Source organism: Vespa velutina, chromosome 6 (assembly GCF_912470025.1).
Source record: "Vespa velutina chromosome 6, iVesVel2.1, whole genome shotgun sequence".
Lineage (NCBI taxonomy): Eukaryota > Metazoa > Arthropoda > Insecta > Hymenoptera > Vespidae > Vespa > Vespa velutina.
This window is the reverse complement of record NC_062193.1, coordinates 1,146,421-1,161,140: the sequence shown is the minus strand read 5'-3', so window position 1 is coordinate 1,161,140 and position 14,720 is coordinate 1,146,421. Positions and strand designations below refer to the sequence as shown.

Genomic DNA, 14,720 nt, shown 5'->3' with positions numbered 1-14,720 from the left:
AATAGTGATAACAATATTCACTTTTTGGCACATTATATATATAAAATATATAATATATATTATATATATATATTATATATATATTATATATATAATATAATATACAATTAAAGCTGTGCTATATATCATTATAACATTAAATCTGAAGTTACCAATCTTTATTACTTTCTGGTTGTCATAAAGCACTTTAATAATTTGATACTTCGTTGATCATGTGCATAAATTGAGAGAGAAACTTTTACAATAAATATTAAATTTAAATAGTATATTTTTAATATTCCAATGCATCTTTTTTACATTATTTTTATTTATTACTTTTTTCATTTTCTGTTCTTTTCTTTTTTTCTTTCTTTCTTTTTTTTTTTTTTTTTTTTTTTTAAGAAAAAAAATTTGTCATATACTCGACAAACTGCAGTAGCAATAAGATTACCATCCTCGTTTGTTAACATTTTAGATAATATATTCTTCCAGAAAATGTCATGTAGTATCGTAATTTTAGACATAATTTTAATATATTTTGTATTCATTATTGGACCACTTTATTTTAGATTAAGATTTTGCAAACAAATTGCATTGTAAATTAATGACTATGATGTTAAAGATTTTTTTTTTTTTTTTTTTTTTTTTCTACGAAAAACATAAGTCGACTTTTCCAAATCACGTGTTGACAGCACACATAATTATTATCGGAGATACGTACGAAATGAACATTACCATTATTCTTGTTTTCTTCCTTTGTTTACCACTTAAAATAAAGTTTACATAATTAAAATCATTTTAATAAACTTTTATCAGACGCATTGCCGTTGTGAAAAATAGGCAAGAAAATGAAATATTTCTTGCCTATATAATTTGTTTAGTTCAAACTTATGTAGCCATTGTAATAATATTGTAAACTAAATATTTATACCTATTGGAGCATCATGGCAATTTAATAGAGTTACCGTTTCTTCTAACAAAAGGTTTATTTGCATTTATTGTAATTTAGCTGCCAAGCGCACTGTAAATACTATTTTATGAAGCTGAGTGAATATTTGTGCCTGCTCTGATTTAAAGAAATTTAATTCTATTACGGATGTAACGTTATGTCATGTAAAAGAATAAAAAGTGTAATATGAGCTTTTATAATCGCTTTTTTTCCATTGGATACATACTAACTAAGTATTACTAACTATGAATTATTATTCGATTAACTACCTTATAAATAAGCAATTGGTCGACTGATGTTTTAAGTACACTTTTGTAACTGGGATATATATAAGACATTGTTATGCCATATTCTTAAGTAAGCAGAAAACAATATAAAATACTGGTTGCTTTATTACAATCATGAATAAAGGTAATTTCCGTCCCAACTGCGGACTATACACATTATAGTAAAGCAAGCAATGGGACGGATTTGACCTATCTAAATAGATCGTAGCATGTTAATGCTACATCATACCAACTTTCTTTGTACAACGCTCATTATTGTAAAAGTAAATGCTCTGTGTGTCACCGTCAGTTATTTTTTCAGTCTCATTTGCATTTATACATGCACGCTGAACATTTCGAGCATAATTTAGGCCGCATCGAAATTGATATAGTTCAAGGCAGCGAGCATGCGAGTTTAGTACGGAAGCATTTTGAGAGAAATGTTTTTTTTTCTTTTTCTTTTTTTTTTTTTGTTTTTTATCTTTTCTTTTCTTTTTAGACTTTAGCTTTCCAATATTCAGCTAGGCTTACACGAATGTATGTACCCCCCTCACCAAGTGCTAATATTTATAGACCATGCGTATATTCCAGTCATCTGGTACTAGTTTAACAGCTTTTTTTCTAATTACTTAGCGAATCCAATTCCCTAAGCTTATGGACCCTATAAGCATGGAATCTAGAAAGAGAAAGTATAATTGAAAATAATCGTTGAAAGCATATTTGGATTATATATTATCATTAGAAAAACAGAAAAATAGTTTGTATAAAAGGCAAATTAATATCGATGATAATAACTCACGGCATTGTTCACTGTCCCGGCGATGTGGTTTTAATGATCACCTCTCAGTAATTCCATTAATAGGTTGAACGAGCTGCCTTCTCCTTCCGCACGTTTTGCACTCAATAATTCCTTGCCTGCCTGACACGTTCTTTGTAAATCTGGAATCCTCAATAATAGTTCACCAAATTTGGCAGGCATTTCTGGATACCTGGCAATAGTATATTGTTGAAGTGCCTGTAAAGCTTTTTCTTGAGAAGCTCTAACTTTCTCGGGTTCTTTTAATTCACTGGTGTCGGACGTAAGTAACACTATAACCTTCGTTTAAAAACAGAAATAAAAAAAAAGAAAAAAAAAAAAAAAAAAAAAAAAAAAGAAATATCTAATTAATCGATTCTTATGATTTTTAATTAAATCGCCAAAGGAAAATAATTCGTTTGAAAAAAGTTACCTTCATCGCTACGTATTCGTATTGATCCACCCTTAGCCTTCTCAAATTATTGGTGAAAGCGAGCATCCTCTCGATGCAAGTCGCTAAACCGAGTTGTCTTGCTTGCTCTAACGTGATCGACTTGCCGAGAGATACCCTTATTTCACCAGGAGTGCTCATACTACGGAAACAACAAGAGAAAAGCAGCAACTCGCACCATGAATTGATCAGTAGACAGATCTGATCATCGATTGAAATATTTTTGAAAAGTGGCAAACTCTTACACCATTTAACTATCTTATATAAACGATGATCGGCAATATTGCAAAGATTCGAAAGAAAGTCCGGATGTTGCGATGGATTGCCATTAGAATTTCCGCACATTTGGGAATTACAGTTGCCAACGTTACCAGTGTTAGCGGACAATTGTTCGTGGCTACCGGTGGAAGCTGAGCCTGTTGAACAGGGTCTTGTTGTGTTATCTTCCCTTCTGCTATTAATATTGTTACTACCATGTCCGTTGGTGGGACAATCGGTACCAGACCCATTGGTAGCGGATCCACTTCGACCGGCAGGAGCACCTGCTCCTCCACCGTTTCCGCTTCCTAACAACATGTCACTGCCAGGAGCGCTCCTAGTTCCACCCGAAGTTATCACACCAGATTGAATACCAGTTATACGATCACTGTCATTGTAATGCCAAAGATGTTCAACATCCATGATGTCCTGCAAAAGCTGTGGTACTACTTGTACTTTATACGAATGATTCGAATGATGTCTAACGGAATAATGATGTTCGCTACCGGGCGGTGCAGGACTACAGTTACCAGCAGCATTCATTTTATCACCTGCCGCCATATTGTTCGCAGGACTACCGACGAGATTTGCCGGTAAAGTATATGTACACTGATAAGTGCTCCTACCACCTCTGGTACGATCCTCTCTGATCGCTTCGAGTTTCATTCCCATATTGAGGCATTTGTCGAATCGACAAGCAGGGCATTTCTTTCTTGTGGCAACGGTAACGGGACAACCTGCACCCCTAAGGCACACATAGTTTTTGCGGTTCTGGACGGTCCTCTTGAAGAAGCCCTTGCACGATTCACACGAGAAGATACCATAATGAAATCCACTGATCTTATCACCGCAGATCGGACAGGGGCTATTAATTAACTGCTGTCGTGTGGAGATACCCGATGGTGCAGCAGGTATTCTACAGTCTTCTTGATCTTCCGTTCCAGGATGTCCATCCGATGAAAGCTCTGATCCTGGTGCGGAAGAGGAATAATGGTGCGCGCTCACGGCCGAAGCAGCAGCCGTTGGAAGATGCAAAGGACTACCTTGTGCTACTTGCTGATGCTGATGTTGCGAGTGAGCGTGCGGATGTCGAGGCTGTTGGACGGGAGAATGCGTAGGTGGACTCAAAGAGCCATAACTGTAACAGCTGCTCGAAGCGTCTGAATTATTACGCGAGAGCGAATGAGAGAGGGAGAGTGATAAGGAGGACGTTGAATTATTGAAGCTATGTCGAGATAAGGAGAGCGAGGAAGAAGGAATTGGGCTTCCTGCTCCTAAGGCAGAGTGTCTTGCAGCATGAGGACTTTGGGTTGGAGAACTGAAGACACTGTAGGCAGAATGAATCGCGGAATCCGGTGATGGTACCTACGATGAAATGAAAAAAGAAATACTATTTATAAACAAACTGCAAAGAAATTTTAAATACACAAGGAAACGAAAGAAAAGTTATTTAATTACCTGCGATCGCGTGTGACTGTGCTTGGTCAAATGATGTCTTGGATTAAGAACAGGACTGTGATTTGGAGTGGAACTGTTGTACCCACCAAGTAATTTTCCCACGAGAAGAGGTAGGTCGCTCTGTTGCGTTTGTTCAAGATTTTCGATACCACGTTGTTGTTGTAATTGTTGGTTGTGACTTAAAGACAAATTTCCATCATGAAAGGAGCCAAGCGTATATCCTGGACTCGACCGAAAGTCTGGCTCTGGCTTTATTGGAAACTTTTGCTCTACGGGTCCGGGACTGGCACCGCAAACCTGAACACCCTCCATCGACGTTTCCTCATGTTGATCCTATCGAAAACGGAAGTCAATATAAATATTACGAATATCAAATATCGTAAACGAGTCAAACGTTGCTTAATCATTACATGACTTATCTTAATAATTATATTATGGAACTAAAACATATATATATATATGTTATATATTGTATATATATATATATATATATACGATACCCTATACAATATAAATGCAAATTATTACATCATCTATTAATGTATGATGTACCTGATTAGTGAGGGTGTTCGAAGACATCTCTTGATCGGAGAGCTCTCCTTCCCATGACATAGGTCTCTCTGGTTGTTGCTGTTGGGACGTATCGTTACCGTCGCAAGCTCCGCTTTCACCTTCGCCATCGCAATCGCCGATTTTCTCACCGCTCTGATTTACGGAGATATCTCGTTTCTTCTTGGTTCGCAGATTGACACCACGGAAGTCGATCTTGCTTATTTCACCGTCGCTGTCGTCCGCGTCGTCGATATCCGTGGCATTTGAACCGAGAATACCAATACCGATGCCATGCGAGCCCACGCTGCTGGTACTACTTGCACAGCCGAGTACCGAGCCGCAATTTGAAACTACGGACACCGTCACGCCATTTTGACCTCCTAAATACTTACAGATGCCTTTACCTACGAGAATTTCATAGATCATTATAATTACTCTATAACGCTATATTATAATAAAGCGTTTTATTTATTTCATTTTTACCGTCATGCATTTCATGAGTAGGTGGGACATTGATCGCAGTTACGGAAACGTTCTTCCCTGCCTCTGTAGAACGAGTAGTAGTCATCGTAGAATTGCCGATGGATGAGGAGGAACAGCAGGTGGAGGAGGACGTCGGTGAGACTGACGAGGCCGATCCGGTGGTGGGTGCGGTGGCGGCGGCGGTGGCGCAGGAGGCAGAAACGGAAGTGGTGCCGCCGCTCGTACCGGAGGTAGAAGACGACGACGAATTTGATCCGACGGAACCAGACGACTTCCAGGATTGTGTTGACGGCCACCAGCCTGGACCAGGTCCCGGGCCATCGCCAGGCCCGTTTTGCTCCGACATCCTCAGCTGGTTGAACTCCAGTACGCTCTCAACGCGACTCGAATCCTCTCGATCTTCGTGAGATTATACAGCATCCTGAGCGCACCCTTAATCACCAATTTTATGATCGCCACCGTCTATCTCTACGATGATTCCTTTATTACAATCAATTTTTCGCGAATGCCAATCAGATTTCTATCACCTCGCACGTCTTCCTTTTTCTATAACTGAAAAAGATAAATATAACAATCGATTAGAATTGCGAAATGTGATGTGTAAATACCATTAGCCTATTAATTATTTATATTTCAAATTCATTGATTTATGGTGATTAATTAACGTTAAATTAAAAGACAAAAAAGTCATTGTTGAAATACATCGTTGAAAAAAGGAAAAATCAATGATAACACAAGGATTTTCTAAAAGACCCGCGTACGAAAGAAGAATATTATAATTTCAGGTCATTGCCCGCGTGCACGGAGATTGGAACCTGTGTCACGCACCATTTTTGTACGTCCATCTTACACATATTATCTTCGGGTCATTGATTCACGCTCTTGGATGACGCTACGTGATTCCCATGATAGATACTGCACAGTTGTGCACTTCGTCTATAATTCAAAGGAACGTATGTACGTACATACATAATATACATATATTACATAAGGTAATCGACGATGTTAAGACATTGAACGTTCATACAAATTTATATTCAAAAATGAACGTATCTACTTCGCCGGTATGATTTCTCAACGAACGAGAGACATAAAAAGTCAGTAAAGTTATAAAAGAAAAAAGCGTGAACCTTGTGGTCTGTCTGTGGTGGGACAGTTGCAGACATATTCTACGATCCTTTCGATGTATCTGCAATGTACCAACGGACGTGCAGGTATCACAGAGCATCTCTAAAATTACTTATCTAACAAGTCCATAACAAAGAAATTCTATTCTAATCTTTCGTCTTACAGATTAATATTTATACATCACACCTGTGGTATTTTACCGGTCCCTATAAATCTGAAACTAATACTCAAAGACGTCAATCTTGAGAAGAGATGTTTCTGTAGACGCAAAATGTTACATGCTCGTTCGCAAGTAAGAGCCACGACTGGATGATAATGGAAACGACAGATGAGGCAAAGAGAGAAAGAGAAAGAGAAAGAGAGAGAGAGAGAGAGAGAGAGAGAGAGAAAGAGAGAGAGAGAGAGAGAGAGAGAGAGAGATAACGTAAAAAGTTGCGGTCTTTCACGAAGAGTCATAGACGGTCGAGGATCGTGCTCTTCTCCTAAGTCGTTGCATGGTCGGGGCACGGTGGCGGCTATGGCTATGGTTATGGTGGTGGCGGTTGCGGTGGCGGTGGCGGCGTCGTCCGTAAGGTCAAGGCCCTCTGCAAGCGCCCTACCCGACTCTTATGCACCTTCGGGGTCACGTGACGCGGCTCAAGGTCTTCTCTCCCCACTCCTGCAAGCATCGCACGGCCACGCCACGCCACCCGCCGTTACCACCGACGGTGCAACGAGCGTATCCCCTTCCTCTTCAAACCCCTCTTGCTTCCCTTTCCTCTCTGTCTTCCTGGCCCAGCTCCTATCCCTCGTCCCTCATCGTCTTGAATACCTCCTCCTCTTCTCGGCCGTTCCAAGTCGCGTAACTTCTCTCCCGAGAACTTCTATGAGCGTGGATTCGGCTTTGAGCCGTTAGTTCGAGTACCGTTTCGTCTCTCTCTCTCTCTCTCTCTCTCTCTCTCTCTCTCTCTCTTTCTCTCTCTATCTCTTTCTCTCCTCTCTTTCTCTCTTTATAGATACATATATATTTATGTACGTATGTATCTATATGATCCTACGATTTTTCATCCTTCTATTTGTAAATATTTCCCAATAACGACATATATTGAACGTTAACTCTTTTCTCACGTAATAACAATTAATTTCTCACTTTCTTAATTGATGAATTGAAGCTCAGGATCGAGCTTTAGTTCTCGTAAAAAAAAAAAGTGTTATAGTACAAGAGAGTGATCAGTTTTCAATTGGATTCTTTATAATCAATCCTAAGAAAGTTCATCGTCCTACAGATAAATATATATTTTTCTGAGATACATGGATCTCATCTTACGCATACCATGTATCATAACGAATTAACGAAAGCGTACAAAGGTAGTCGATAGTTCTGTTATGATCGTAGCCTCGACGAAACGATCTCAAGGAGAAAAACAACGGCGATTCGTATTTTCCTAAGCAATCCAAAAAATGTCATAACTGGGATTTAAAATGTCAAGGAATTCAAGACTGGTAATTAGGTAAGAAAATGATTGCAATAGCCACGTATAATACGTATCGATTGAAAGTCTACCGTGATAAGAAACGTTTTTCTGTTTTCGTTTCTTTTTCTTCTTTTTTTTTTTTTTCTTTTTTAGCACTTTTGTTTGTTTGTTTATTTGTTTGTTTTTTTTTTTTTTTTTAGTCAACAGACTTCAAAGTCACAGCTTGAGACGAGTGGTAAACGGTGTGGCAGGTGACACGGAAGAGAGATCGACGACCCACGGACTATACGACGGCTCTATTTTAAGCGGGTCGAGTGAGGCAGAGTCCCCGATCGAGAATCTCACAGAGAGTGTGACCGTGAAAGAAACGCAAAAGACGAGCTGCTTGTAACTGTATTACGTTGCTGCCGGCAGCCTCTTCGTCGTGTCGTTCTCGTCGTCGTTGTTGAGGAAATGCGAGTCAAGTACAACGTCCGCTTGCGTCGGCGTCTCCTATCACGGATGATTGTTCACGATGCATTTTACGGTCAATCATTCAAAGAAAATCTTTCTCTCTTTCTCTTTTTCTCTCTCTCTCTTTCTCTCTTTCTTCGTATGACCAATAAAGTCTCAGAGATCTTTTCATCTAACGATTGATAAAGGTGAATGAATATTAGAACGTTTTATGAACATTTGTCAACAACGACATAAAATGATGATATATATATATATATAAAACTATCAAATCGATTCGTTATGTGTATGTGTATTTGTGAGTGTATATATATATATATATATATATATATATATATAAAAAAGAAAAACAAATGAAATATATATGAACGAAAGTCGATCTTTTAAAGAATATTCGACTACGAGTATTCGACGAACGAATGAGCGAACGAACGAAACAAAACGGTACCTCGAACTTTAAGTCTTTCTTTTCTTTTACTCAAAGCCTCTCTCGCCGCGTATAAAACGTCTCGCTTATCTCACATTGCACTTCCTTCGTCTCGCGCACGTGTGTTTTTCTTCGCGATACCGCTTTTCTCTCGTAAGAAACACGATGCATTGAATTCACAAATGTAAGTATATAATATACGATACGTAAGTGTATATAGGAACGTATTCAAAAAAAAAAAAAAAAAAAAAAAAAAAAGAAAAAAAAAAATATAGATAAAAAACAAAATGAAACGTTTCCTGATCTAAATAAAATTCTGATCTTATTATTAATAAGATCGTTACTAAACAACAATGGTATAAGATTCCATAGCACATAATCGATAGTTTAATATCAAAATGCTATTAGACAAAGGTATCGAAGAATACTAGACATAAAGTTAAACTAACATTGTCGAGTTTCCTTTTAATATCTTATTCATATCTCATTCTATCAACCAATGGAAAGAAAGGACGAGGATCAAAAGATGTCAATTTGCATTATAATAACTATAGATCGTTTTATATATATATATAATATTTATCTAATAACTTTTATAATCTACATTTCAAATACGTTAAATATACTTTATTGCCATTCTTCCTGGATACCGTGTGCTTGTTTGTTTACTTCCTTCGATTATATTAACTTGTTTAATTTTATTCAAACATTAAAAGCTAATACTGCGTGTTATAATAATTATTCTCATATTGGCCGTTAGAATCGCTAAGCATCGTGGTATTTCGCGAAAACTTTACCTCTCGTGGTTGCGTACCAACAAGAAGCCTTCATTCTCTGTGGAATCTCTCTCTCTCTCTCTCTCTCTCTCTCTCTCTCTCTCTCTCTCTCTCTCTCTGTTTGTCTGTCTTTGTCTCTTTGTCTCTCGTATCCGTCTCCGTCTCTCTATTTCATCGAAGGTAGGCGCGAGCTCGCGCGTTTTCCTTTCACCCGGGCCAGTGGGCCTTGTCGAGCGGGGCCAGCCGCGCATATCTTTGATATCTCACGAATATATACGAGACGCGAGTCCGGGGATACCCAGTGGCTTGAGCTGCGTGTCGATTAAAATTATTATTACCAGCCGTGGGGCATTTTTGACCGGCGTCGAGAACCGGTTCGATTCGTGAACGGCTTGCGAGCAGCTGTCGTCTCACGACCGAACGGCCCGAGAGAGTACCGAGAGCATTTTCTTTTCGAAATGCACCTCGCATATATCGTGCCATGTCTCCCGCATAACTTCTATCGTTATCTTTCTCGCTTCGGCGAATATTTACTTCCTCTGGAAAAAAATAAAAAAAAAAAAAAAAAAAAAAAAGAAAAGAAGAAAAAAAAAAGAAACGAGATATCGACGATTGATTGATCTATCTATCGATATAGATCGATGAATCGATCGATGACTAAGAAGTCATTCTGGTACCAGCGCAAGTTCCGAGCGAAATAGAAAATCTATCACGGATGAAAATACGACATATGTAATAGTTATACGAAGATCAATAGCTCAACGATTACTTCGAAATAATATTCGATTTTAATCGAAGTCAAATCGACTTGAAGAAAATATATAAATATTTTTCTACGGATTATTATTATTTTTCTTTCTTTCTTTTCTTTTTTTTTTTTTTTTTTTCAAGCCGGAAATTGCAACGCGATTCGTCAGTCCATCTTAGATATTCGGAACGGGAGGAGTTATCAGGACACGTCATAACTCGAAGATCGAGATCGAGGGAATGCCACACACCTTCTCGTTAGTACCTGTTACTTCGGCGGGTCATTTGCATTTTCGAACGTTCGCGTCGGATGAGAGATTCGCATCTCTTTTTCTTCTCTTTATTTTTTGTTTCAAAAATAAAAGAGAACCTCTTCGAGAGTGGCGGGTCTTGATTTTTCTGAGGAACGCGTAACTTACTCACCGACCGAGTGGTGCTCGCACGCATCCGAGCGCATACGTGTTGATCCGAGCGGATCGGTTGGTGGCGGCGAGTTAAGTTAACTACTATCGAATCCCCGCTACCAAAAGAATGCCATACCGAGTGCAACGGAGAACGGGAGGCCGTGCGACGCGGCGATCGGTGCACGTAACTACAGTGGCGTAGTAACTGCTTCTTCGAAGGATATCGATCCTCATCCATCCGCTTTATCGATACTTCGATATCGACGATATTTTTCCATTTATTAATATCATTCCAATACTTATTGATATCATCCAAGGAATAATTAAACTTTCGCATAATTATTTTCTTACATAATAGCATTTTAATTCAAAGCAAAATGAAAAATATATCATTAAACTTTCTTGACAAGATAAATGAGAAGGAAAAAGGAAAAGAGATAAAAGAAAAGGAATGTGAAAAAAAAATTCGAAAAAAAAAGATGATGGGGTGGGGTGGGTGGGGGGGGGGGAGAAGAGATCGAGTTGTCGCAAGATCGATTCCTCTACATACGACGAAAGAACGAACGGACAGAGGGATGGGAGGGGGAGAGGGAGGGAGGGAGGGGGGACGAGGAAGAGGAAGATCATTCCCGCGGTAGAAACGAGTGATCGAGGTGCGGTCGAGGAGCCGGTGCGTCGAGAAAGGTTCATCAATATTCATAAGTCGCGCTAGGCCTATCCGCGTCTCAAGGATCGAGGGAGCTTCCAGCTCGTGAGTTGCGTGGTCCTCTCTCTCTCTCTCTCTCTCTCTCTCTCTCTCTCTCTCTCTCTCTCTCTCTCTCTCTGTCTCTCTCTCTCACCTCTCACTCTATGTTCCTCCGTGTGCCAAGAGAGGCACAAAGTGGACGGGTAGAGAGTGTGCACTGTGCGAGTTGATTACACATAGGCCGTCGGCAGGACACGAGCGCATTACAAGAAGGTATGCGTCGAGTAGAGTCTACGTTGTATGCGTGTATTGTATGCGTGTACATTCATACAGAAATGTACAGAAGGAGGAACGATAAGATCGACTCCGAAGGAGCCTTGCGCAATCTCGCGTAGCGATTACGGCCGAGTGTGTATGTTTGTGTGTGTATTTTCGCGAGCTACGCTCGCGAGAGAGAACAGACAGATGGACAGACAGACAGACAGACAGACAGACAGACAGACAGACAGATAGATAGACAGACGGACGGGCGGACGGACGGACAGACGGATGGACAGATAGACCGACAGACTCGTCGCCTCTACCTCCTCCGTTCTTTTGCCTCTTCATGACACCAATGACGAGGACACGTCCGTGCGATTTTCGCAACGTAACGTTGAACGCGTGCGCGCATCTCATGTGTACGGATTATGCACTTACGTGGTGCTTGCTCTGTACTCGTCACTCATATATTCTTTCTGTTACATAGACACGAGCTGGAATACACGGAGATAGAGTTATAGTACACCGATGCACGTGTCTTGTTAAATTAATTGTTATATGTCCGATGCTTTACGCGCATTCGATGATTCTCGACGATAACAGTAAGTTAATCTTTGAGCTTGTATTGTAGTGCGATCTTTAACTCTATGCGACGTCGTTCCCACAACAAAAATCGTTCCGTCCCTGACAAGGAGATATGCAACGTCAAGGATGCATGTTTCTCAGGATAGCTGAAGATTAACGATCGAGAATGTAATAACGAGACGCTCAGCCTTTTACGATCGTTTACGACCTACTTGAAATCGAATGTTCGTTCGTTCGTTCATATGTTCGCTTGCTCGCTCGCTTATGTTACGTCATGCAAGATCGCTCATTTTTTACTTTTCACACCCGTGAATCAAATCGTCGCGCTTTTAATCGCAAACAACCATCGATCCTCCTATAAAAGTATTATCCAGGTGGGGCGTGTTAAGTACTATAGCGCTTGGCCTTCCGTATTGTCTATATACATATATGTATATATTATAGATACATACATATATCAGAAACCGTAAGTTACTCTCAAGATAGCTATATTAATCCCTTCGGTGTTCAGACTTGGAAAGTCCACTACTAGTAGTATGATGTTATTCAACGAGGAAAAGTATAGCGACCGAATTGACTCGGACATTAATATATCGAGTCTTGCACAATAGAAACCGGATCGCGAAAGGTCCATTCCGAAGTCTCTTGATCTCAAAAACGTGTAGCACGCATTAGTAGATAACGTGAACGATCGCTCGCTCGAGCGTTCTACTGGATCTAACCATGCTCTTGTATTTATCTCTACGTATATTGATGTATACATGTATACACATATGTACACATACGTATGTATGTATGTATGTATGTATAAACAGAGACAGGGTGGAACATAAGATCCGATTAACTTATTCCTACATTTTGTATAATTCCTAATTACAATAAGAATCTTTTTAATTCGATCATGTTACATAGTCCATCCTATATATATATATATATATATGTATATATATATATCCATATACAATGTAATTACATTTTGATCGTTCGTTTTGATAAACAGTTAGAAACGTCGTTTCCCGTAGATTCCGTGAAAGCCATCGTCGTCGTTAGAGGACTCGGTTTCGGGCCAATGAGCGCGTGCACACGACACAACCACGACAACTACGACGAGGATGACGACGATAGCTGCGAATGAAGAAATGAGAACGCGTCATCCTAGAGTACAACACGGTGATCCGGTATCGCGTAGGTGGAGCATCCAAGGCGAAACGGTGCCGATCTTGCTTCGGCTCGGTGCTTCCTTCGAACGACGAAACTCTCTCGTCCTCAGCCTCGTCCTCGACGCGTAACGTCTCACCAACTTGAGATTTCTACATATTTTTCTTTTTTATATCTATGTGCATACATACATACATGCATACATACGTAGATGATGTAGATGTAGTGTAAAATAATACATCTCTATAGTAGATGTGTTACTTTGTATGCAACATTGTTCCTTTTAATAATATTTCTACAGAGTTCTGTCCCTTAGCTATTAATTCAAATTAAATGAAATTTTCTATGAAAAAAGAAATAATTGATTAAATCTTATAAGAGTCGTATAAATTTATATGAACTCGTTAAAAAAAAAAAAAAAAAAAAAAGAAACAAAAAAAGAAGTATAACGAAAATCCCACATTTAAACTTTCGAGAAATAAATTTCAAATTAATCATGTTAAAGTTTGATATGCATATCTCTATGATACGTGCGCATATATACATACATGCATGCATGTATCCTATATAGCTGTACCATATCATAGAAATATAATGACCAACACATATCGTTTAAAGACGATCGTGTAGAACGTGTATACATATACCGCTACAGGCTAACGCCCCGCGCGTCCATTCGTTCCCGTTTCTTTTTCTTCGTGTGCGAACGTAAGATTTTCTCTCTTTCTCTCTCTCTCTCTCTCTCTCTTTTTCTTTCTTTTTACTCTCATCTTCCTCCTCCTCATCCTCCTTCTTTATCCACAATTCTTTCGCCGTCAAGAATCGCTTTACCTGAAACCTTCTCGTCGCTCAACATCGTTTTTCTATCTCGAGAAACGCATTTCAACGATTCGGCGACGATCTTCGTTCCATAAGAAAGAAAAAGAGAAAGGGGTGAAAGAAAGAAAGAAAGAAAGAGAGAGAAAGAGAAAGACAGAAAAGATATCGAGCAATTCGAAGCAAGACAAGGCAAGGCGAGGCGAGGCGAGGCGAAGTAAGGCAAGGCAAGGCAAGGCAAGGCGAGGCGAGGCGAGGCGAGACGAGGTGAAGCAAGACGAGGAGGGTGAAGTGGGGTGGGATGGGGTGGGGTGGGGTGAGGTGAGGTGAAGCAAGGCGAGGAGGGTGAAGTGAGGTGGGGTAGGGTGGGATGAGGTGAGGTGAAGTGAGGTGAGGTGAAGTGAGGTGAGGTGGACTGAGGTGAGGTGAGGTGAGACGAGACGAGAAAAGACAAAACGGATTAAGAGAGAGCGAGAGAACCGGGTACTGGGAGGGAACGGAAGGGCAGAGGAGGGAGAAAGCGAGAGAAAGAGAGATGTCGAAGGGAAGGGAACGATGAGACGAGGAGACGAGGAGAAGGAAAAGGAGAGAGAGAGAGAGAGAGAGAGAGAGTCGAGGATCATGAGAAAGAGAC

At 39.8% G+C, this 14,720-nt stretch overlaps 1 protein-coding gene across 3 annotated transcripts; it reads right to left on the bottom strand.

Annotated features, from left to right (window-relative positions):
• Positions 1-576: 576 nt before the first annotated feature.
• On the bottom strand, positions 577-14,072 carry LOC124950047 (nuclear hormone receptor FTZ-F1 beta). Of its 3 annotated transcripts, XM_047496163.1 has the most exons (8): positions 6,323-6,489; positions 6,021-6,128; positions 5,193-5,744; positions 4,710-5,113; positions 4,158-4,490; positions 2,424-4,064; positions 1,994-2,290; positions 577-1,870 (listed from the first exon to the last, which is right to left on the bottom strand). In XM_047496163.1, exons 3-7 carry the CDS (start codon positions 5,536-5,538, stop codon positions 2,024-2,026), a joined length of 2,991 nt encoding a protein of 996 aa, XP_047352119.1. In that variant the 5' UTR covers positions 5,539-5,744; positions 6,021-6,128; positions 6,323-6,489; the 3' UTR covers positions 577-1,870; positions 1,994-2,023. The 3 variants fall into 3 exon arrangements, with proteins under 3 accessions (XP_047352119.1, XP_047352121.1, XP_047352120.1); XM_047496165.1 differs by lacking the exons at positions 6,021-6,128; positions 6,323-6,489 and adding an exon at positions 13,918-14,072; XM_047496164.1 differs by lacking the exon at positions 6,021-6,128.
• Positions 14,073-14,720: the final 648 nt, after the last annotated feature.